Genomic DNA, 21,815 nt, shown 5'->3' on the forward strand with positions numbered 1-21,815 from the left:
ATCAGGTAGTTAACAAATTTGAAGAAATGTCAGTTTTATAAAGAAGAGACAGGGATTTGGGGATGTATAATATAATGGCAAAGAATCTATTTATAGGGATACATTTTATATAGCATGAGGAATTCAATTTCAGCTAAGACACTGTATTCCTTATATTGATGAGGAATACTCCCATTGTATGGTCTATGGGTTCTCTTATTGGCTCCTCTTACTCACTTGCCATAAGTCCTCATGACTTTGCAATAGATTTTTGAGTAGTGTAAACCTTAAAATTTCTTAGACTTATAAATGTTGGAAATTTCACCATTGGGAAATTTCATACTTGGAAAAAATTTCCTACTGATAGTAAGAACTCTATTGGAATGTGAAAATCCTTGGCATGGGAGGGTCCTTCTCCTCCCTACTTAAGATCACTTTAGGACAGAAACCTTTTGCTAAACAATGGAAAGGGCTTTGACCTATGCTTAAGCATAGAACAGGAAGTTCTTTGAGTCATGATTGATTTTAGAATTGATACAATAGAGATACTTGGAATGACAGAACCAGGTCTTGGAAAATACAATCTCCACCCTACTTAGAGTAACAGGATTTAGGAAGGGCTGCAGCAAAGATCAAGATTTAATTATTTGAGAATATGACCTTCAACAGACATGTGCAAAGCCACAGACCTCTGGGTGGTCCTGGGTTAAGCTAGAGCCACCATTGGCACAGGGGAGACATGGACAGTGATTGGTAGATGTGAGAACTGAGGGGAGGGAACTGAGATGGTGTCCTTAAAGATAGCGAGGACTGAGGAGGTTGGGGGGTTGGAGGACCAGGAGAGAAGCCTGGCTCTGAAGGAGGAGAATTCTCTGGAAACATTTCTTGAAAGGAGGCTCTCTTGAAGGTGGAGCCTGAGGTTGGCATGAGAAGCCTTACCTAGAGAGATCTTGGGTGAGTGATAAAACCAACTGACTGATTTATTCATTCTTATTCCTTTCTTACTTTCTCTCTTTTTCTATTGATTAATCAGTGTATTATAAATTAAATTTCTCTATAAAATCCAGTTGGCTTGGGCATATTCATAAATTGGGAATATATTCCCTGGCGACCATCTTATATTTATATAAAACCAAGACACAGTAGAAAACATATTTCAGCGGTCATAATTGATATATATATATATATATATATATATATATATATATATATATATATATATATATATAATATATTTCCCTTGCTCCCAAACATTTTAATTATCACAGTAGGAAGACACATTAAGTGACCTGAAGAAATATTTTACCTTAGCCCTTATCCTGTTATGTTTCTATCTCTGGAAACTTATTATGGAAGACCATTGTATCTATTGCCACCATGGGAACTGTCCTCTTACAGACCACATTATCCATCATTCATTTCTTATCTAAATCTGTATTTTTTCTAGTTGATCCAAGGCATGAAAAACAAAAACGTGTGTGTGTGTGTGTGTGTGTGTGTGTGTGTGTGTGTGTGTGTGTGTGTGTAGAGACTTTATCTCAAAGAAACATAGCACCTTAATCATTTTTCACTCATAAGAATATGGAACATTTTAATTACTTTTACCTTAATCATTGCTAAATATATTGGACATTATTTTTCACCTTTGCTATCAGTTAAATTTCCAAACATTAATAGATTTGGGCAGATATGCTAAAAAAATTTTAGACTGCCAATGAATTTGTCACCCTTGAATAGGCCCTACTACAGATTATAAACTTTGCAGAAACTCAACCTCAGTTTCTCATCTATCAATCATTAAACATTTATTAAGTGCCTACTTTTTGTCAGGCATTGTGCTAAGCACAGGGAATACAAATACAAGTTTAAAAAAAGGCCCTATTCTCAAGGAGATCACTGTCTGATGGGGGGGGGAAATAGTATTCAAAAGGAAGGTGAAAAGGGAGAAGGGGGTTAAGGTATCTAGCCTAGGGGCTGGATAGAGGAATTTAAGGAAATCCAAAAATCAGGGTGGCTGACAGGAAATAAGAAGTCTGTGCTCAGCTCCTTTCTTAAATAGAGGTGCCAAGAGTCCAAGACTATCCTGTAATTAGAGGATCCAGTTGTTGAGGCAGAGGTTACAGATGAGAGGTGAGTATCAGGGTGTTTCAATCTTTTAAGATAATGAGATGAGTGATGAGTTTCCTTTTAGGGAAAAGGTATGATGAAGAGGGTTCAGAGAAATCCAAAAGCGATGTTGCTTTTTGGAAATGTCTATCCTTCTAGAAGGCACAGAAACTATACTGACAAGAGACTAAATCTCTAGACTTCTGTGAGTCTCGTTGAGAGGTCTAATGATTCAGTGATGGGCCACAAGGATCATTCAAGATTTTTGGTGAATGTAACTATGACACAACATCTGTCAGCATATGTAGTCTTGTGAAACATGTGCCAAAAATCTTGTGGGATGGCCATTAGGGTTATTGCAGTATTTTTTTGTTTTTTAACTCTTATCTATCCTTGGGTGGCAGTATCAAATAAAGAGTTTATTAAGTAACTGTTATATGCATCAGAATGTAGTGGAATCTAGGAAAACAAATGATAGATTTGTCTGCCCCTGCCTTAGGTATACAATGACAGTTTGGTAGTTGTCAGCATTGTAGTTAAGGTGAATCACTTCTTTCTCCACTGTGTAAAGGTAATTTTAGGGTTGTGACTTAAAATCTAAATTAATTGGTTGCTAAGGAAAAAATCCCAAATAAAATACCCAAGGCAGCCTGGAAATTTATGGTAATTTTAATTAATATAGAGGGAAGGATTTAAAGAGAAAGAGGGAAGAGGGTATAGATTTTCTCCCACCTGGCCTGTGCCAGGGGGAGTTCAAGATTTCCTCTGCTAGGTCTCTGAAGGAGATTAGAGGCTTCTAAGAGGATAAGTTTGGAAAGTAAAGGAGAAAAAACTCAGCCAGAAACTCACCACCAAACTGGACAATAGCTTGTAGTCACATCAAGATGCCGAAAGGCCCAGCATGCTGCCACTAGCCAAATCTCCCCTGCTAAAAGGTCCCAGAGAGCAGAAATGAGCCAAATATAAATAATAATACCTTTTACCCTTATGTCCCCTCCTAAGTGCCTATTCTTTAGTTCTTATCTTCTTTGATTAGATTATATCTTTTGAGTTACTTAACACTTCTTTGTTAAGTTCACCTTTTGTTAGTTACTTGACCTTTTTGTGATTAATTTACCCTTTATAGTTACTTAACACCTTTTTGTATTAAGATCTAAAAATAGATTTAACTTAAAGTTCTAGCTTCACTATAAAGTAAGAACTAAGTACCTTCATTGTTCAATCAGGAGATTATAATTCTATCTTCACCATAAAGTAAGATCTAACTAGGGTGGAGTAATTTAAAGTTCACAAGACATTGATTTTGTTAGACTAAGTAGGGTAGAGAAATCTAAAATTCACAACTGGACCTCTCACCACTGTGAAATTACCTGTCTATTCTTTTTTTTAGTTTTTAAACATTATTTGATTTGGTCATTTTTATACAATATTCATTGGAAATAGAGATCATTTTCTTTTCCTCCCCATCCCTCCCTCCACCCCTTCCCTAGCTGATGCGCAATTCCACTGGGAATCACATGTGTCCTTGATCCGAACTCATTTCCATGTTATTGGTTTTTGTATTAGGGTGTTCATTTAGAGTCTCTCCTCAATCATATCCCCTCCATCCCTGTAGTCAAGCAGTTGCCTTTCCTTGGTGTTTTTACTCCCACAGTTTGTCCTCTGCTTGTGGATAGTGTTTTTTCTCATAGATCCCTGCAGATTGTTCAGGGACATTGCATTGCCATTAATGGAGAAGTCCATTACATTCGATTGTACCACAGTGTCTCAGTCTCTGTGTACAATGTTCTCCTGGTTCTGCTCCTTTCACTCTGCATCACATCCTGGAGGTTGTTCCAGTCTCCATGGAATTCCTCCACTTTATTATTCCTTTTAGCACAATAGTATTCCATCACCAACATATACCATCATTTGTTCAGCCATTCCCCAATTGAAGGGCATCCCCTCATTTTCCAATTTTTTGCCACCACAAAGAGTGCAGCTATGAATATTCTTGTACAAGTCTTTTTCCTTATCTCTTTGGGGCACAAACCCAGCAGTGCTATGGCTGGATCAAAGGGCAGACAGTCTTTTAAAGCTCTTTGAGCAAAGTTTCAAATTGCCCTCCAGAATGGGTTGGATCAATTCACAAATCCACTAGCAATGAATTAGTGTCCCCACTTTGCCACATCCCCTCCAGCATTCATTACTTTCCTTTTGCTGTCATGTTGGCCAATCTGCTAGGTATGAGGTGATACCTCAGAGTTGTTTTGATTTGCATTTCTCTGATTATAAGAGATTTAGAACATTTCATGTGCTTATGAATAGTATTCATTTCTTTAACTGAAAACTGCCTATTCATATCCCTTGCCCATTTTTCAATTGGAGAATGGCTTGATTTTTTGTACAACTGATTTAACTCTTTATAAATTTGAGTAATTAGAGCTTTATCAGAGGTTTTTGTTATGAAGATTGTTTCACAATTTGTTGCTTCCCTTCTAATTTTAGTTACATTGGTTTTGTTTGTAGAAAACCTTTTTAATTTGATGTAGTCAAAATTATTTATTTTACATTTTGTAACTCTTTCTAAGTCTTGCTTGGTTTTGAAATTGCTCCCTTCCCAAAGGTCTGATATGTATATTATTCTGTGTTCGCCTAATTTACTTATAGTTTCGTTCTTTATATTCAAGTCATTCGCCCATTCTGAGTTTATCTTGGTGTAGGGTATGAAGTGTTGATCCAAACCTAACCTCTCCCACGCTGTCTTCCAATTTTCCCAGCAATTTTTGTCGCGTAGTGGATTTTTGTCCCAAAAGCTGGGGTCTTTGGGTTTGTCATAGACTGTCTTGTTGAGGTCATTTACCCCAAGTCTATTTCACTGATCCTCCTTTCTGTCTCTTAGGCAGTACCAAATTGTTTTGATGACCACTGCTTTTTAATATAGTTTGAGATCTGGGACTGCAATGCCACCTTCCTTTGTATTTTTTTTTCATTATTTCTTTGGATATCCTTGATCCTTTGTTCTTCCAAATGAACTTTGTTATGGTTTTCTCTAATTCAGTAAATAAGTTTTTTGGTAGTTCGATGGGTATGGCACTAAATAAGTAAATAAGTTTGGGTAGGATGGTCATTTTTATTATATTGGCTCATCCTACCCATGAGCAGTTAATGTTTTTCCAATTGCTCAAGTCTCATTTTAATTGTGTGGAGAGTATTTTGTAGTTGTGTTCATATAGTTCCTGTGTTTGTCTCGGCAGATAGATTCATAAGTATTTTATATTGTCTCGGGTGACTTTAAATGGAATTTCTCTATCTACTTCTTGCTGCTGAGATGGATTGGAGATATATAGAAATGCTGATGACTTTTGCGGGTTTATTTTGTATCCTGCAACTTTGCTAAAGTTGTTGATTATTTTGACGAGCTTTTTGGTTGATTCTCTAGGATTCTTTAAGTAAATCATCATATCCTCAAAGAGTGACTGCTTGGACTCCTCATTGCCAATTTTAATACCTTCAATTTCTTTTTCTTCTCTAATTATTATTGTTAGTGTTTCTAGTACAATATTAAATAATAAAGGTGATAGTGGCCATCCTTGTTTTACTCCTGATCTTATTGGGAAGGCTTCTAATTTATCCCCATTGCAGATGATGTTTGCTGATGGTTTTAGATATATACTGTTTATTATTTTTAGGAAAGACCCTTCTATTCCTATATTTTCTAGTGATTTCAATAGGAATGGGTGTTGTATTTTATCAAATGCTTTTTCTGCATCTATTGAGATAATCATGTGATTTTTGTTGGTTTACTTGTTAATATGGTCAATTATGTGGATGGTTTTCCTAATATTGAACCATCCTTGCATTCCTGGTATGAATCCTGCCTGATCATAGTGGATAACCCTTGTGATGATTTGCTGTAGACTTTTTGCTAGCATGGTATTTAAGATTTTTGCATCTATGTTCCTTAGGGGGATTGGTCTATAGTTTTCTTTCTCTGTTTTTGACCTGCCTGGCTTTGGGATCAGTACCATGTTTGTGTTGTAAAATGAATTTGGTAGAACCCCTTCTTGGCTTATTCTGTCAAATAGTTTGTATTATATTGGGATTAGTTGTTTTTTGAATGTTTGGTAGAATTCATTTGTGAATCCATCTGGACCTGGGGATTTTTTCTTAGGGAGTTCTTTGATGGCTTGTTCAATTTCTTTTTCTCATATGGGGTTGTTTAGGTAGTTTATTTCTTCCTCTTTTAGTCTAGGCAATTTATATTTTTGTAAGTATTCATCTATATCACCTAGATTGCCATATTTGTTGCCATATAATTGGACATAGTAGTTTTTATTGATTGCCTTAGTTTTCATTAGAGGTGAGGTTTCCCTTTTCATCTTCGATAGTGTCAATTTGGTTTTTTTTTCCTTTTTTTAATTAGACTGACTAGTACTTTGTGTATTTTATTTGTTTTTTCAAAGTATCAGCTTCTAGTCTTATTTATTAAATCAATAGTTCTTTGACTTTGTACCAATAAAAGAGCAGTTGCCATAAACTGTGACTGCAAAAATATGGTTTTCAAGACTGTGAATTGCCAAAACTGTAAAGATAATTTTTTTATGTCTTGATTTTATATTAAAAGTAAACTGGTCACCATGGGAAAAATTCCCAAATATGAAATACCCAAGTCAGCTGGGTTTTATGGAGATTTTAATTAATACAAATGAAGGAATTAAGACAAAGGAGAGAGAATAAGAGAAATATAGTATGAAGAGCCTAGGCCAACAAAGCCTGAGCCTAAGAGAGAGAGACTAGTCAGTCGTTTTTCAACTCACCACAAGATCCTTCCAAGCAAGCTATAGTGTTCAGAGAGACCCTCCAGTTTAGCTCAGGAACTCAACTAAGTTCAGCCACCGAGAGACTCAAATTCAGCTTCCTAAGCTGAATTAATCCCAGAGCACTCCAGCTCCTTCTTTTTTTTTTTTAAACCCTTACCTTCCATCTTGGAGTCAATACTGTGTATTGGCTCCAAGACAGAAAGAGTGGTAAGGGCCATGCAATGGGGGTCAAGTGACTTGCCCAGGGTCACACAGCTGGGAAGTGTCTGAGGCCAGATTTGAACCTAGGATCTTCTGTCTCTAGGACTGGCTCTCAATGCACTGAGCTACCCAGCTGCCCCCTAGCTCCTTCCTTTTAAAGAAAATTTTCTCCTATGTCACCTCCCCTAAATTTCTACATCTATCAATTATAGTAGATGTTTTCCAAAGGACTGACCATTCTTAATTCACACCTGAGTAGACTAAAACTTTTGAGTAATTCACAGCTGAGTAGACTAATATTGTCCTTTGCAAGTTGCCTGATTAATTTGATCTTCATAGGTACTTAGCACCCCTTTATATTAGATCTAAAAATAAACCTAGCTTAAGGGTTCTTGCTTCACTTTTAAGTATGGGTTGGGGACTTTTCATTTTTCAATCAGGAGTTTACAACTTTATCTTCCCCGAAAGTATGCCTAAATATGTGTTGAGTAATGTTAGAGTTCCCAAATTCCTGACCAAAGTCCCTTCATTGATTTAAAATGGGGAATGGTCCAAACCAAATGTTCTAAGGTAGAGTCTGAGAATTTTTAAGATTCACAAGTCTGAGAAATTTTAAGATTTACAACTTTGAATTTTATTGATTTCTCCTTTGATTTTTAGTATCTCTAATTTAGTCTTCATCTGAGGATTTTTAATTTGTTCACTTTCTTGTTTTTTAATTTGCATGCCCAATTCATTGACCTCTGCCCTTCTTAATTTGTTAATATATGAACTCAAGGATATAAATTTCCCCCTGAGTACTGCTTTGGCTGCATCCCATAGGTTTTGAAAGGATGTCTCATCATTGTAATTTTCTTCAATGAAGTTTTTAATTGTTTCTATGATTTGTTCTTTAACTAACCAGTTTTGGAGAATCATAGTGTTTAATTTCCAATTAATTTTTGATTTATCTCTCCATGTACCCTTACTAATTATTATTTTCATTGCATTATGGTCTGAGAAGGTTGCATTTATTATTTCTGCCCTTTTGCACTTGTTTGCAATGTTTTTGTGCCCTAATATATGGTCAATTTTTGTGAATGTACCATGTGCTGCTGAAAAGAAGGTATATTCCTTTATGTCCCCATTTATTTTTCTCCACATATCTACTAACTCTAATTTTTCTAAGAATTCCTTCACTTCTCTTACCTCTTTCCTATTTATTTTTTGGTTTGATTTATCTAGTTCAGATAGAGGAAGGTTCAGGTCTCCTAGTAGTATAGTTTTTTTTATCTATTTTGTCCTTGAGCTCCTCTAGTTTCTGCTTTAGAAATTTGGATGCTATGCCATTTGGTGCATACATATTGAGTACGGATATTTCCTCATTGTTTATACTGCCTTTTATCAGGATGTAATTACCTTCCCTATCTCTTTTAACTAGATTTAGTTTTACTTTGGCTTTGTCAGATATCATGATTGGGACTCTACCTTCTTTTTATCAGTTGATGCCCAATAGGTTTGGCTCCATCCTCTTACTTTCACCCTATGAGTATTGTGACAAGGAAATCACTTTAAAAGACATATATATATATATCAATTTAAGGTCGCCAAGGAATTCAGCTATGTAATTCCTAAATGAAAACTCAAGTCAGCAGTCAACCTTTTATGGAGTTTAATTACAAACAGGAGGAAGAAAGGTATGAGAGAGAGAGAGAGAGAGAGAGAGAGAGAGAGAGAGAGAGAGAGAGAGAGAGAGAGAGAGAGAGAGAGAGAGAGAGAGAGAGAGAGAGAGAAAGGGGAGAGAAGGGAATAGGGCTTAAATACCCCTTCTGTTTAGGCTGGGCCAAAAGGCCCAAGCCCTTAGATAGCTGAGGCAAAGAAAAGAGATCAGTCCCTATGGAGAAACAGTCTCAGGGGCCTCCACCTCCAGCCTCCTTCAGAGCAAAACTTCTCTGAGCACAACCTCTCAGAGCAAAACCTCTCGAACCCCCACAGTCCTCAGACTCCGCCATCTTTAAGGAAACCATCTAAGTTCCCTCTCCTCAGTTCTCACATCTACCAATCACTGTCCATGTCTTCCCTGTGCCAATGGTGGCTCTAGCTTAACCCAGGACAGCCCAGAGGGGTGTGGTTTTGCACATGTATGTTGAAGGTCATATTCTCAAATAATTAAATCTTGATCCTTTTGCTGTAGCCCTTCCTAAATCCTGTTACCCTGAGTAGGGTGGAGATTGGAAGTTCCAAGACCTGGTTCTGTCATTCCAAGTATCTCTATTGTATCAATTCTAAAATCAATCATGACTCAAAGAACTTCCTGTTCTATGCTTAAGCATAGGTCAAAGCCCTTTCTATTGTTCAGCAAAAGGTTTCTGTCCTAAAGCAGTCCCAAGTAGGGAGGAGAAGGATCCTCCCATGCCAAGGGGGTTGGTACTATCAGTAGGAAATTTTTCAAGTATGAAATTTCCCAATGGTGAAATTTCCACCATTTATAAGTCTAAGAAATTTTAAGGTTTACAGTATCTACCTTCCTCTTGTGTGTTTCTTGCACACAGCATATGGTAGGGTTTTGGATTCTAATCCACTCTGCTATTCGCTTGTGTTTTATGGGTGAGTTCATTCCATTCACATTCAGAGTTATGATTACTAGTTGTGTATTTTCCAGCATTTTGATTTCTACTCCTGGTCCTGCCTTTTCTTCTTTCAGTATTTCCTTCTACAATGATGTTTGTTTTCAATCAGTTCCCCTAGTTCCCACTCTTATTTTACTTCCCTTTCTACCCCCTCCCTTCTTATTCCCTCCCTTATTTTCCCCTATAGTCTTTTTAAAATGCCCCCCACCCTCTCCCTCCCTTGTACTGCTTCCCTCCCCACCAGTCCGTTTTTTACCCTTATACTCCCCTATAGGGTACAAATCTATTGTCTGCCCCAATAGATTGGATTGTTCTTCCCTCTTTGGGTCAATTTCAAAGCACGTAAGAGTTGAGTATTTCCTATCTCCATCCTTTTTACCCTTCCAGTGTATTGATGTTCTCCCCCCTCCCGCCATGAGCTTCTTTGTGACATATAAATTTACCCCCATTTGTGTCTTTTCCCATCTCTTTTAGTATTAGCCTCTTTTTTTGTTAGCTCTTGTTGTATACACACACACATGTGTATGTATTTATGCATGAATATATCTATATACCTATTTATGTCTTGTCCTTTCATCCTATACAGTTTGTCAGTGTTCCCTCTAAGTGTAATTCTTCTGGCTGCCCAGATGATAGCAACAGTTTTTAAGAATTACCAATGACCTCTTTTCTTATAGGGATACATATCATTTTAACTTATTGAGTCTCTTAAAAATTTTTTTGGTTGTTGTTTTCTTTTGTTTTTATTTTCCCCCTCTTTTTAATTTAACTTTTGATCATTCTCTTGAGTTCTGTGCTTGGACATCAAAATTTCTGTTCAGGTCTGGTCTTTTCTTTACGAATGCTTTGAATTCTTCTATTGTGTTGAATGACCATACTTTCCCCTGTAAGGATATAGTCAGTTTTGATGGGGATTTGATTCTTGGTTGTAGACCTAGTTCCCTTGCTTTCTGGAATATGATATTCCATGCCTTTCGGTCCTTCAGTGTGGATGCTGCCAGATCTTGAGTTATGCTCACTATGTTTCCGTGGTATCTGAATGGCTTCTTCTTGGCAGCTTGTAATATCTTTTCTTTGGTCTGATAGTTTTTGAATTTGGCTATAACATTCCTGGGTGTTGTCAGTTGGGGATTAAATACAGGAGGTTATCTGTGTATTCTTTCAATCTCCACTTTCCCCTCTTGTTCTAGAATATCAGGGTAGTTTTTCTGAATAATTTCCTGTAGTATTATGTCCAGGCTTTTTGTTTTGTCCTAGTCTTCTGGTATACCAATGATTCTTTTTTTTTTAAATTTTATAGTATTTTATTTGATCATTTCCATGCATTATTCATTAAAGACAAAGATCATTTTCTTTTCCTCCCCCCCCTCCCCCCCCCCGTAGCCAACGCATGATTCCACTGGGTATCACTTGTGTTCTTGATTCGAACCCATTGCCATGTTGTTAATATTTGCATTAGAGTGTTCGTTCAGAGTCTCTCCTCTGTCATGTCCCCTCAACCTCTGTAGTCAGTCAGTTGTTTTTCCTCGGTGTTTCTACTCCCACAGTTTGTCCTCTGCTTATGGATAGTGTTTTTTCTCCTAGATCCCTGCAGATTGTTCAGGGACATTATACTGCCACTAATGGAGAAGTCCATTATGTTCGATTATACCACAGTGTGTTTGTCTCTGTGTATAATGTTCTCCTGGTTCTGCTCCTCTCGCTCTGCATCACTTCCTGGAGGTCGTTCCAGTCTCCATGGAATTCCTCCACTTTATTATTTATTCCTTTTTGCACAATAGTATTCCATCACCAACATATACCAGAATTTGCTCAGCCATTCCCCAATTGATGGGCATCCCCTTGTTTTCCAATTTTTGGCCACCACAAAGAGAGCAGCTATGAATATTTTTGTACAAGTCTTTTTCTCCATTATCTCTTTGGGGTACAGACCCAGCAGTGCTATGGCTGGATCAAAGGGTAGATATTCTTTTATCGCCCTTTGTGCATAGTTCCAAATTGCCCTCCAGAATGGCTGGATCAGTTCACAACTCCACCAGCAATGAATTAATGTCCCTACTTTGCCACATCCCCTCCAGTATTCATTACTTTCTTTAACTGTCCTGTTAGCCAATCTGCTAGGTGTGAGGTGGTACCTCAGAATTGTTTTGATTTGCATCTCTCTGATTATAAGAGATTTAGAACACTTCTTCATGTGCTTATTAATAGTTTTGATTTCTTTATCTGAAAACTGCCTATCCATGTCCCTTGCCCATTTATCAATTGGGGAATGGCTTGGTTTTTTGTATAATTGATATAGCTCTTTATAAATTTGAGTAATTAAACCTTTGTCAGAGGTTTTTATGAAGATTTTTTCCCAATTTGTTGTTTTCCTTCTGATTTTAGTTACATTGGTTTTGTTTGTATAAAAGCCTTTTAATTTGATGTAGTTGAAATTATTTATTTTACATTTTGTGATTCTTTCTATGTCTTGCTTGGTTTTAAAGTCTTTCCCCTCCCAAAGGTGTGACATGTATACTATTCTGTGTTTACCCAATTTACTTATGGTTTCCTTCTTTATGTTTAAGTCTTTCACCCATTTTGAATTTATCTTGGTGTAGGGTCTGAGGTGTTGATCAATTCCTAATCTCTCCCACACTGTCTTCCAACTTCCCCAGCAGTTTTTATCGAATAGTGGATTTTTGTCCCAGTATTGACCCAGTATTTGTCCCAGATTGACCAGTACTTTGTCTATTTTGTTTGTTTCTTCAAAGTACCAGCTTCTTGTCTTATTTATTAAATCAATAGTTCTATCACTTTTGTTTTTATTAATTTCTTCCTTAATTTTTAGGATTTCTAGTTTGGTTGTCTGCTGGGGGTTTTTAATTTGGTCATTTTCGAGTTTTTTTATTTGCATTTCCAATTGATTGATCTCTGCTCTCCCTAGTTTGTTAATATATGCACTCAGGGATATGAATTTACCTCTGATTACCGCTTTGGCTGCATCCCAAAAGGTTTGAAAGGATGTCTCGCCATTGTCATTTTCCTCGATGAAATTATTAATTGTTTCTATGATTTCTTCTCTAACTAAATGATTTTGGAGTATCATATTGTTTAATTTCCAATTAGTTTTTGATTTGGTTTTCCATGTACCATTATTGATCGTTATTTTTATTGCCTTGTGGTGTGAAAAGGCTGCATTTATTATTTCTGCTTTTCTGCATTTGTGTGCCATGTTTCTGTGACCTAGTGTATGATATATTTTTGTGAATGTGCCATATTGTGCTGAAAAGAAGGTGTATTCCTTTTTATCCCTATTTATTTTTCTCCATATGTCTATTTAATTTTTCTAAGATTTCATTTTCTTCTTTTACCTCTTTCTTATTTATTTTTTTATTTGATTTATCTAAATTTGATAATGGTTGGTTCAAGTCTCCCACTAATATGGTTTTACTGTCTATATCTTCCTTCAATTCTCCTAGTTTCTCCATTAGAAATTTGGGTGCTATATTATTTGGTGCATATATGTTGATTAGTGATATTTCCACATTATCTAAAGCCCTTTTTAACAAAATATAATTACCTTCCCTATCCCTTTTGATCAGGTCTATTTTTGCTTTGCCTTTATCAGATATCATGATTGTTACTCCTGCCTTCTTTCTGTCAGTTGAGGCCCAGAAGGTCTTACTCTATCCTTTAATTCTGACCTTGTGGGTGTCTACCCGCCTCATGTGTGTTTCTTGGAGACAACATATGGTAGGGTTTTGGATTCTAATCCATTCTTCTATTCGTCTACGTTTTATGGGTGAGTTCATCCCATTCACGTTCAATGTTATGACTGTCACTTGTGGACTCCCTGGCATTTTGATATCCTTCCCTAATTCTAACCTTTCTTCTTCAGCTCCACTTTTTAGTCCAGTGGTTTACTTTAAATCAGTCCCCCTTGTATTTCCCTTTCTACCCCCCTCCCTTATTATTCCCTCCCTTAATTTCCCCTGTAGCCTTTTTAAAATTTCCCCCCCACCTTCTCCCTCCCTTGTATTGCTTCCCTCCCCACCAGTCTGTTTTTTACCCTTCTACTCCCCCATAGGGAGCAAATCTATTGTCTGCCCCAATGGATTGGATTGTTCTTCCCTCTTTGGGTCAATTTCAAAGCACGTAAGAGTTGAGTATTTCCTATCTCCAACCTCTTTACCCTTCCAGTGTATCAATGTTCTCCCCCCTCCCACCATGAGCTTCTTTGTAACATATAAATTTACCCCCATTTGTTTCTTTTCCCATTTCTTTTAGTCATAACCTCTTTTCTTTTTTAGCTTTAGTCATGTGTATATATATATATATTTATATATATATACACATACACATGTATACGTATTTATGCATGCATATATCTATATACCTATTTATGTCTTGTCCTTTCATCTATACAGTTTGTCACTGCTCCCTCTGTAGATCTTCTAGCTGCTTAGGTGATAGCAACAGTTTTTAAGAGTTGCCAATGACCTCTTTTCTTATAGGGATACATATCATTTTAACTTATTGAGTCTCTTAAAAAAAACCTTTTTTGTTGTTGTTGTTGTTTTTCCCCTCTTTTTTATTACCTTTTGATGATTCTCTTGAGTTCTGTGGTTGGACTTCAAATTTTCTGTTCAAATCTGCTCTTTTATTTATGAATGCTTGGAACTCTTCTGTTGTGTTAAATGACCATACTTTCCCCTGTAAGAATATAGTCAGTTTTGATGGGTATTTTATTCTTGGCTGTAGGCCTAGTTCCCTTGCTTTCCGAAATATTATATTCCATGTCTTTCGGTCCTTCAGTGTGGATGCAGACAGATCCTGTGTTATCCTCACCATGTTTCCATGGTATCTGAATGGTTTCTTCTTGGCAGCTTGTAATACCTGTTCTTTCATCTGATTGTTTTTGAATTTGGCTATAACATTTCTTGGTGTTGTCCATTGGGGATTAAATACAGGGGGTGATTTGTGGATTCTTTCAATCTCCCCTTTCCCCTCTTGTTCTAGGATTTCGGGACAGTTTTCCTGGATGATTTCCTCCAGTATTATGTCCAGGCTTTTTCTTTTGTCGTGGTCTTCTGGTAGTCCAATTATTCTTAAATTGTCTCTTCTTGAACGATTTTCTAAATCGTCTGTTTTGTGAATGAGATGCTTCACATTTTCCTCAATTTTTTTTCTTTTTGTTTTGTTTTATAGTGTCCTGCTGCCTTGTGAGGTCACTTGATTCTAGTTGTTTTACTCTGGTTCTTAAAGATTGGATTTCATCTCTGGCTTTTTGGTCGTCTTTTTCCTTCTGGTCTGAGTTTCTTTGAAGATCTTCTTTCATCCTCTTTACCTCGTCTTTCATCTCCTTTGCCTCATTTTCCAGCTGGATGATTTTGGCTTTCAGGACACTATTTTCTTGTTTTAGTTCAAGTGCCTCTGTTTCCAGATGACTTATCTTAATTTTTAAGTTCTTTTCCCAGTTGTCTTCAGTGTCTCTTAGTTGTGTTTTGAGTTCTTCCACAGCCTGTATCCAATTCGCTGGGATTTCTGGTTTATCGTTTGCTGATCTCTCCCCCTCTGTTCCATTTGGTGAGTAATAGCTGTCTATTGTAGTTTCTTCTGTTTCTGTTGTTTGTTCAAATTCACCCCTTCTTTCCTCCCCGTATTTGTCTGTGCTCTTGTTCCTCTCATTTTTTTTTTGTTTTTTTGGGGACTTCTATCAGTCTCCCCTCTTGGAGCTTTAACAGAGGATCTCTTGGTGTAATCTCTGATGGAGGGTTGTTGGGGGTTTGAGTTTTCCTGTCCTCTGGAAGCTTTTGATTGGCTTAAAGTCCAGCAGTCAATGAGGATGGATGGGGAGCCTGGGCTTCCCTGTGTTCTGGAGACTTTTGATGGGATTGAGTTCAGCTTAGTTGGGCTGCATTTACTCTGAGTTTTAAACTTCCTGTAAGGCTGGAGCAGATATGGAGGATCTCCAAAGCTCTGGCCAGACTGCCAGGTCTATGTTCCTTCTAGGCTGCCATCTTGACTTCGCCTCTAGGTTTCTGTTTTTTTTCAGAAGACCCTGCTTTCTAAGGGGGGAGGGGTTGTGGCTTGCCTGGACTCTGAGGGCTCCTGATGGGATTAGGTTCAGGTGGTGTGGGCCTAATGATCCCTGAGCCAAAAAAAAGGAAGAAAAAAAAAGCAGCAACCTCCTCTTCCACAGTCTGTGTTGAATGCCTGGAAACTGGCCCGGGTTACTTTCAAGGTAAGCTCTTCAGAGCAACCCCTTTGCCAGCCCTGAGTTTTCTGTCCTTTCAGTAGCTCTGAGGGCTCCTGATGGGATTGGGTTCATCTGGTGCCCTAAAGCTGGGACCTCCCTTGAGACTCAGATAGAAGGACCCAGCCAGGGGGCTACAGGCTTCCCCCTTCTCTCTATGTTTCCCTGCCGTCTGTGTTGGGTGCCCCAGAGACTGGTTCAGGTTGCTTTCAAGGTGAGTCCTCAGAGCCCTGAGGTTCCCGCTGCTGCCGTGGGCTCAGCATTCTGGGTTGGGGGGGATGGTTCCTGGGACCTTCTTTCTGTCTACCCCTTAGTTCCGAGTGATCTAGGGTTCTGGCTTTTGGGGTGTGGTACCTTTTTTGATCCAGGTCCAGGAGGAGGTTTCCGCAGGTCTATCCTGTTGTTCAGCTTGAGTTTCGGTGGCCTAGGAGCACTCTGTTTGCGATCGGTAAGGAAGGGTTTCCGAAGTCTGAAGTTTCGCTGCTTCTACACAGCCATATTGACCGGAAGTCTATACCAATGATTCTTAAATTGTTTCTTCTCGAATGATTTTCTAAAACGTCTGTTTTGTGAACGAGATGCTTCATATTTCCCTCAATTTTTTCATTCTTTTCATTTGTTTTATAGTGTCCTGCTGCCTTGTGAGGTCACTTAATTCCAGTTGTTGTATTCTGGTTCTTAAAGACTGGATTTCATCCCTGGCTTTTTGGTCATCCTTTTCCTTCTGGTCTGATTTTCTTTGAAGGTCATCTTTCATCTCTTACCTCATCTTTCATCTCCTTTGCCTCATTTTCTAGCTAGTTGATTTTGGCTTTCAGGACACTATTTTCTCGTTTTAGTTCAAGTGCCTCTGTTTCCAGATGACTTATCTTAATTTTTAAGTTCTTTTCCCAATTGTCTTCAGCCTCTCTTAATTGTATTTTGAGTTCTTCCACAGCCTGTATCCAATTCACTGGGATTTCTGATTTATCGTTTGCTGATCTCTCCCCCTCTGTTCCGTTTGCTGAGTGGAAGCTATCTATTGTAGTTTCTTTCTTCTTTTTCTGTTGTTTGCTGTTTCACCCCTTCTTTACTGTATTTGTCTGTGCTCTTGCTCCTCTCATTTTTTTGGTTTTGGGGGCTTCTGTCAGTTTCCCCTCTTGGAGCTTTAACAGGAGATCTCTTGGTGTAGTCTCTGTTGGAGGTTTGTTGGGGTTTGAGCTTCCCTGTCCTCTGGAGGCTTTTGATTGGATTAAAGTCCAGCAGTCAATAAGGATGGGTGTGGAGCCTGGGCTTCCCTGAGTTTTGGAGACTTTTGATGGGATTAAGTTCAGCTTAGTTGGGCTGGGTGTGCTCTGAGTCCAAAACTTCCTGTAAGGCTGGAGCAAATATGGAGGATCTCCACAGCTCTGGCCAGGTTTCCAGGTCTATGCTCCCTCTCTAGCTCCTTCCCTGCCGTCTGTGCTGGAAGTTCTGAGCTTGGCACTGCCCTGCTCGCAGGGTACGCCCTCCAGACCAGCACCTTTGACCGCCCAGCAGTTCCTGCTGCCGCTGGAGTCTCAGAGCTCTGGGTGGGAGGGGGGATCGGTCCTGGGACCTTCCTTTTTCCTTCTCCTTAAACATGAGTGTTCATGGATTCTGGCTTTTCGGGGGGCGTACCTTTTGAATTAGGTCCAGCAAGAGGGTTCCTTGGCTCTGTCTTGTTTTTAAATTTGTTTTTTTAATCCCCTGGGAGCATTCAGTGTGTGATCAGTTAGGAAGGGTATTCAGAGGTCTGAACTTCTGCTACTTCTAGGCCGCCATCTTCTTACCTGCCTATTCTTGAAGACATTCCATTCTTGATCTTGTCTCTTATTTTCTCTCTGAGGTACAGAATTTACCTTAGTTTCTTGAACTGCTCATAGTATTCCTGGACATGCTTTTTTCTAAGTAAAGATTTAACTGTTTATAGCATATCACTTTCTGTCTGATGGATAAACAAAGCATATGAATCAAATCAAAAGATAGTTTTTTTCTGGGCTATACTGTCTACTGCCATGGCTATAATACCTACTGCTTATTCTGGATGTTTAATCATAATTATCTTCGTCATCACAATTGTTCACTTGTCTACCCAAAGCATATTCTTTATGGCTTCCACCTTTACTGATATTTTTTTTTCTTTACTCACCATGGGCACTATACAGTCGTCACAATAAATGTATATTTGAGAGATTTGAAAAATAACAGTCTTAACTTCCAGTGTAGAAGAAACAGATCTAGTTATTCCTGTAATTGCCTCACTAATATATCTTTCTTGAAAAGGATAAATAGGACAATAGGCCCTCTTTATTCTTTAGGTTATGATTTCTACGGCTTACTGGCTAGTATCTTACCCTGTGTTTATTGGATCTTGTTATGGGGCTTACCTCGACCTTGAGCCACCTATGGATTTTTGCATACTATTGCTCATTGTGGATAAACAAGAAGATTATATCATTTAAGAGACCTTGGTTCAAGGTAACAGTGAGCTGACTAAATATGTTTTGTACTATTTAATTGAGAAGGAATAAGCATTTAGGTCAATGCTGTTCTAATAAGTGAGATTTCAAAGTCTCTTTAAAAGAGATTTCAAAACAATTTAAGGCAGGGAGGTCGCCAATCTTTCATTGTAATTGACACAATTCCCTTATTGTTTCTGACCCTGCCAAATGCATCACAGTAAATGGGGATAAACTCCATACTACTTATAAAAAAGGGAAAGCTTCAGGTAAATAAATTTTATGCATATTTCTGTCTCAACAATTTGGATTTTTGCAATATTGAAAATTCTGTTTCCAGACTGGGTCTGTAATATATGCCTTTGTTTGTATTAAAATGTGATTCTTTCCTTTTCTTCTGCAGTATCAGTGATTGCCCTTATCAATGACACATGTTGGATCCCCGTGTTTTAATATTAGAAGTATTATTAGAAATGGAATTTTTTTAGGAGCCCTAAGATTATTATTTTTTCAATCCTAATTTATTTTTTAAAAGGTCTTTAAATTTAAACCAAGGAGTACCTTAAACAATGGGATAATTCTATTCACTGTCAGTTATGATTTTTTAATATAAATAATTATCCCTTCCATATAACCTTTTTCCTATTGATGTTTCAATTTATCATGAGATAGCTTAGGAAATTAAATGGAAATTTTTTGGGAGTTTTATAGAAGGCACAGATGACATGCAAAGGCTAGCATACAACACAGAAAAAGTTTAGAAACTGAGAAATACATACTTCATCCCAAATTTACAGTAAGGTGCCATAAATACCCCATAAAAGAATAATAAACCTTCTGACTTCTTTCGTATGAAGGGAGAGTTAAAAATTTTTACAGAGAAGGGCTACACTATTAATCCCTTCAATGTAATGGAAACAAAACAATGGAGTATTTGTGTGGGAAGTTGATCAATTCTTTATTAAATATTTTTAGTTTGTCATTCTCTAATCTAAATAAATCTCATTCTCCACAATTGATAGCCTGTGAGGCTACATTATAGTTTTTTAAAAGAAAATTTTTATTCATCTTTTGTTTTTATACTGTATCCTATATCTATATTTCCCAATATATACACCTCCCCCTTCCCTCTCAGAGGGAGTTAATTTTATTTGGTAGCATTCTAATTAGTATATTTGAGGCTGAACTCAAAATGCCATTTTAAACTATTTCATCAGGAAAAGTAGTATTTGTGTGACTGTAATTTGAAAAATTTCTTGACAGATGATATTTTTTGTTGTTCACGAGGGTACTTGAAACATGATATTTGTGTGTGTTTGTGTTAAGATAACCAAATGTATATTTCTTTTATTTTTGTAGTTAATTCCCTCAAAAAAAACCTCTTCAGAAATGTAATATTATAGCTTTTTCTTTCTGTAAATACACCTATTTATTAGCACAACTATAATATTTATTTTCTTTTTTTAGAATGACCAAGTTCTTCAAGGTTTCTCAGTGGAGAAAGGAGAATTCACATGCCCACTCTGTCGTCAATTTGCTAACAGTGTTCTTCCATGTTATCCTGGAAACAATGTGGAAAATAGCCTTTGGCAGTGTCATAGTAACAAGAGCATGCAAGAGCTTATAAAAGAGGTTGAAGAACTTCAAGAACAGCTGGGAATTTTCCCAGTAAGCATCAGTGTAAGGCAGAAAGATCCTTATTAATTTGCTTCTATTTTTCAGCGTTCCTTTTTATTCAGTCTCTTTTGACTCATTTCTGTTTTTTATGAATTTATAGGAAATTGCTTGAAAAGTTCTGACTTCTGTCATTTTATTAAGGAAAAGGAAGAATAATAGAACATATTCCTGAAGGCTGTAATTATTGTCTGTCTAAATTCTTATAGTTTTAATATTGCATTTTATAGAATGTGAAAATCCATATGTTTACATATGGTTAGGTACTTTTCGTAGAACTGATATATATACATTTCAATATTATTTCTCTGATGAAAAGCACAGTCTAGTTTACATGTATAGTTTTTAATATGTTTTATACAGAATTACATATATGTATTAATATTTATAAAACAATACATTTGAAAAAGATTATCTATTAAATATCCTAACAACTTGGAGCTTCCCTGTTACACAAATTCCTATATTATAATTGTTTCATCATGGATACTGTGTTTTTTCTTAGATTTTTGTTCTGTGATGTTAACCAATATAAATATGCCCTTATAATACAATTTTACGTTTAAAATAATTTTTGAGTCCAGACTCATAAGGGAATAAGCCTCCATTGTATAGTTATTCCTGGCCTTATTAGATAAATATATTTATGAAAAGTTAAATGTTTTCAATTTTTCTAAATTGAGTAATTCAAAATACTCTTGGGGAGCCAATAAGAAATAATATATATTCCTCTTTTCATTTAAAAATAATTTCTTTTGTTAGGTGACATTCTCTTGTAGCATATTAAAATTTGTATGTATTAGTTTTTCTTAAAGTGAAGTAGCCTTTATTATTTTAAAAGTTAGTCAGTAAGTCAATAACTTTTACTAAGTGCTGGTTATATACCAAGCACTGTACTAAGTACTAGGGATTAAAAAAAAAGTGGCAAAAGACAGTGATTGCCCTCCAAGAATTCACAATTGAATGGGAGAGTAAGTAGCCTATTTACAGGAAAAATAGGAAATAATTAGAAGAGGGAGGGAACCATACTTTAGAAGGGTTGGGAAAGACTTTCTGTAGAAGTTTGGATTTTAATTGAGACTTGAAAGGAGCCATTAGGCAAAGATAAAAAGATAGAGCTTTCCAGGCATAGGGGACAGCTAGAGGAAAATGCCTGGAGTTGAGAGAAGGAATATTAGGAAGCCAGTATCACTGGACTAAAGAATATGTGGAGGGGAGTTAGGTGTAAGATAGCTAGAAAGGGGAATTTGTTATGAAGGGCCAAACAGATTGATCCTGGAGGTAATAAGGGGCCATTGAAGTTTATTGAGTGGAGAAGGGGTAGTGGAGCTGACATGATTGGTCTACACCTTAGGAAAGCCACTTTAGTGGTTGAATGGAGGAAGGATTGGAGTAGGGAGAGACTTGAGGTAGGCAGACAGATTTTACCAGGGTTATGGCAATGTCAGAGGAGAGAAAGAGGCACATTTGAGAGATGTTGCGAAGGTGAAATCCACAGGTGTTGCTAAAGATTGAAAATGGGTGAGTGAGAAATGGTGCAGAGTAAAGGATGACACCAACCTTATGAGTCTGAGGACTGGGAGGATGGTTTTGTGCTAGAAATTAAAGTCAGGGAAGTTAAGAGATGTGAGGGAAGATGGGTAGGATGAAACATAATGACCTTAATTTTGGACTCATTGGGTTTAAGATACCCCTTGGAGATGTAGTTTGAGACATCTGAAAGGCTGTTGGAGATGTGACTGAAGAT

General features: G+C 37.2%; 1 protein-coding gene across 11 annotated transcripts in view; it reads left to right on the forward strand.

Moving 5' to 3' along the window:
- Positions 1 to 21,815, forward strand: part of UBR3 (ubiquitin protein ligase E3 component n-recognin 3) — a 338,509-nt gene that overhangs the window by 196,114 nt on the left and 120,580 nt on the right. For 9 of the 11 annotated variants that reach the window (XM_056797275.1, XM_056797273.1, XM_056797277.1 and 6 more), the window contains one exon: positions 19,862 to 20,074. In XM_056797275.1, the coding sequence (XP_056653253.1) occupies positions 19,862 to 20,074 (213 nt within the window). The remainder of the gene's footprint in view (positions 1 to 19,861; positions 20,075 to 21,815) is intronic. The other 2 variants (XM_056797276.1, XM_056797278.1) reach the window with 1 other exon arrangement.

The sequence above is a fragment of the Monodelphis domestica genome, chromosome 4 (assembly GCF_027887165.1).
Source record: "Monodelphis domestica isolate mMonDom1 chromosome 4, mMonDom1.pri, whole genome shotgun sequence".
Taxonomy (NCBI): Eukaryota; Metazoa; Chordata; class Mammalia; order Didelphimorphia; family Didelphidae; genus Monodelphis; species Monodelphis domestica.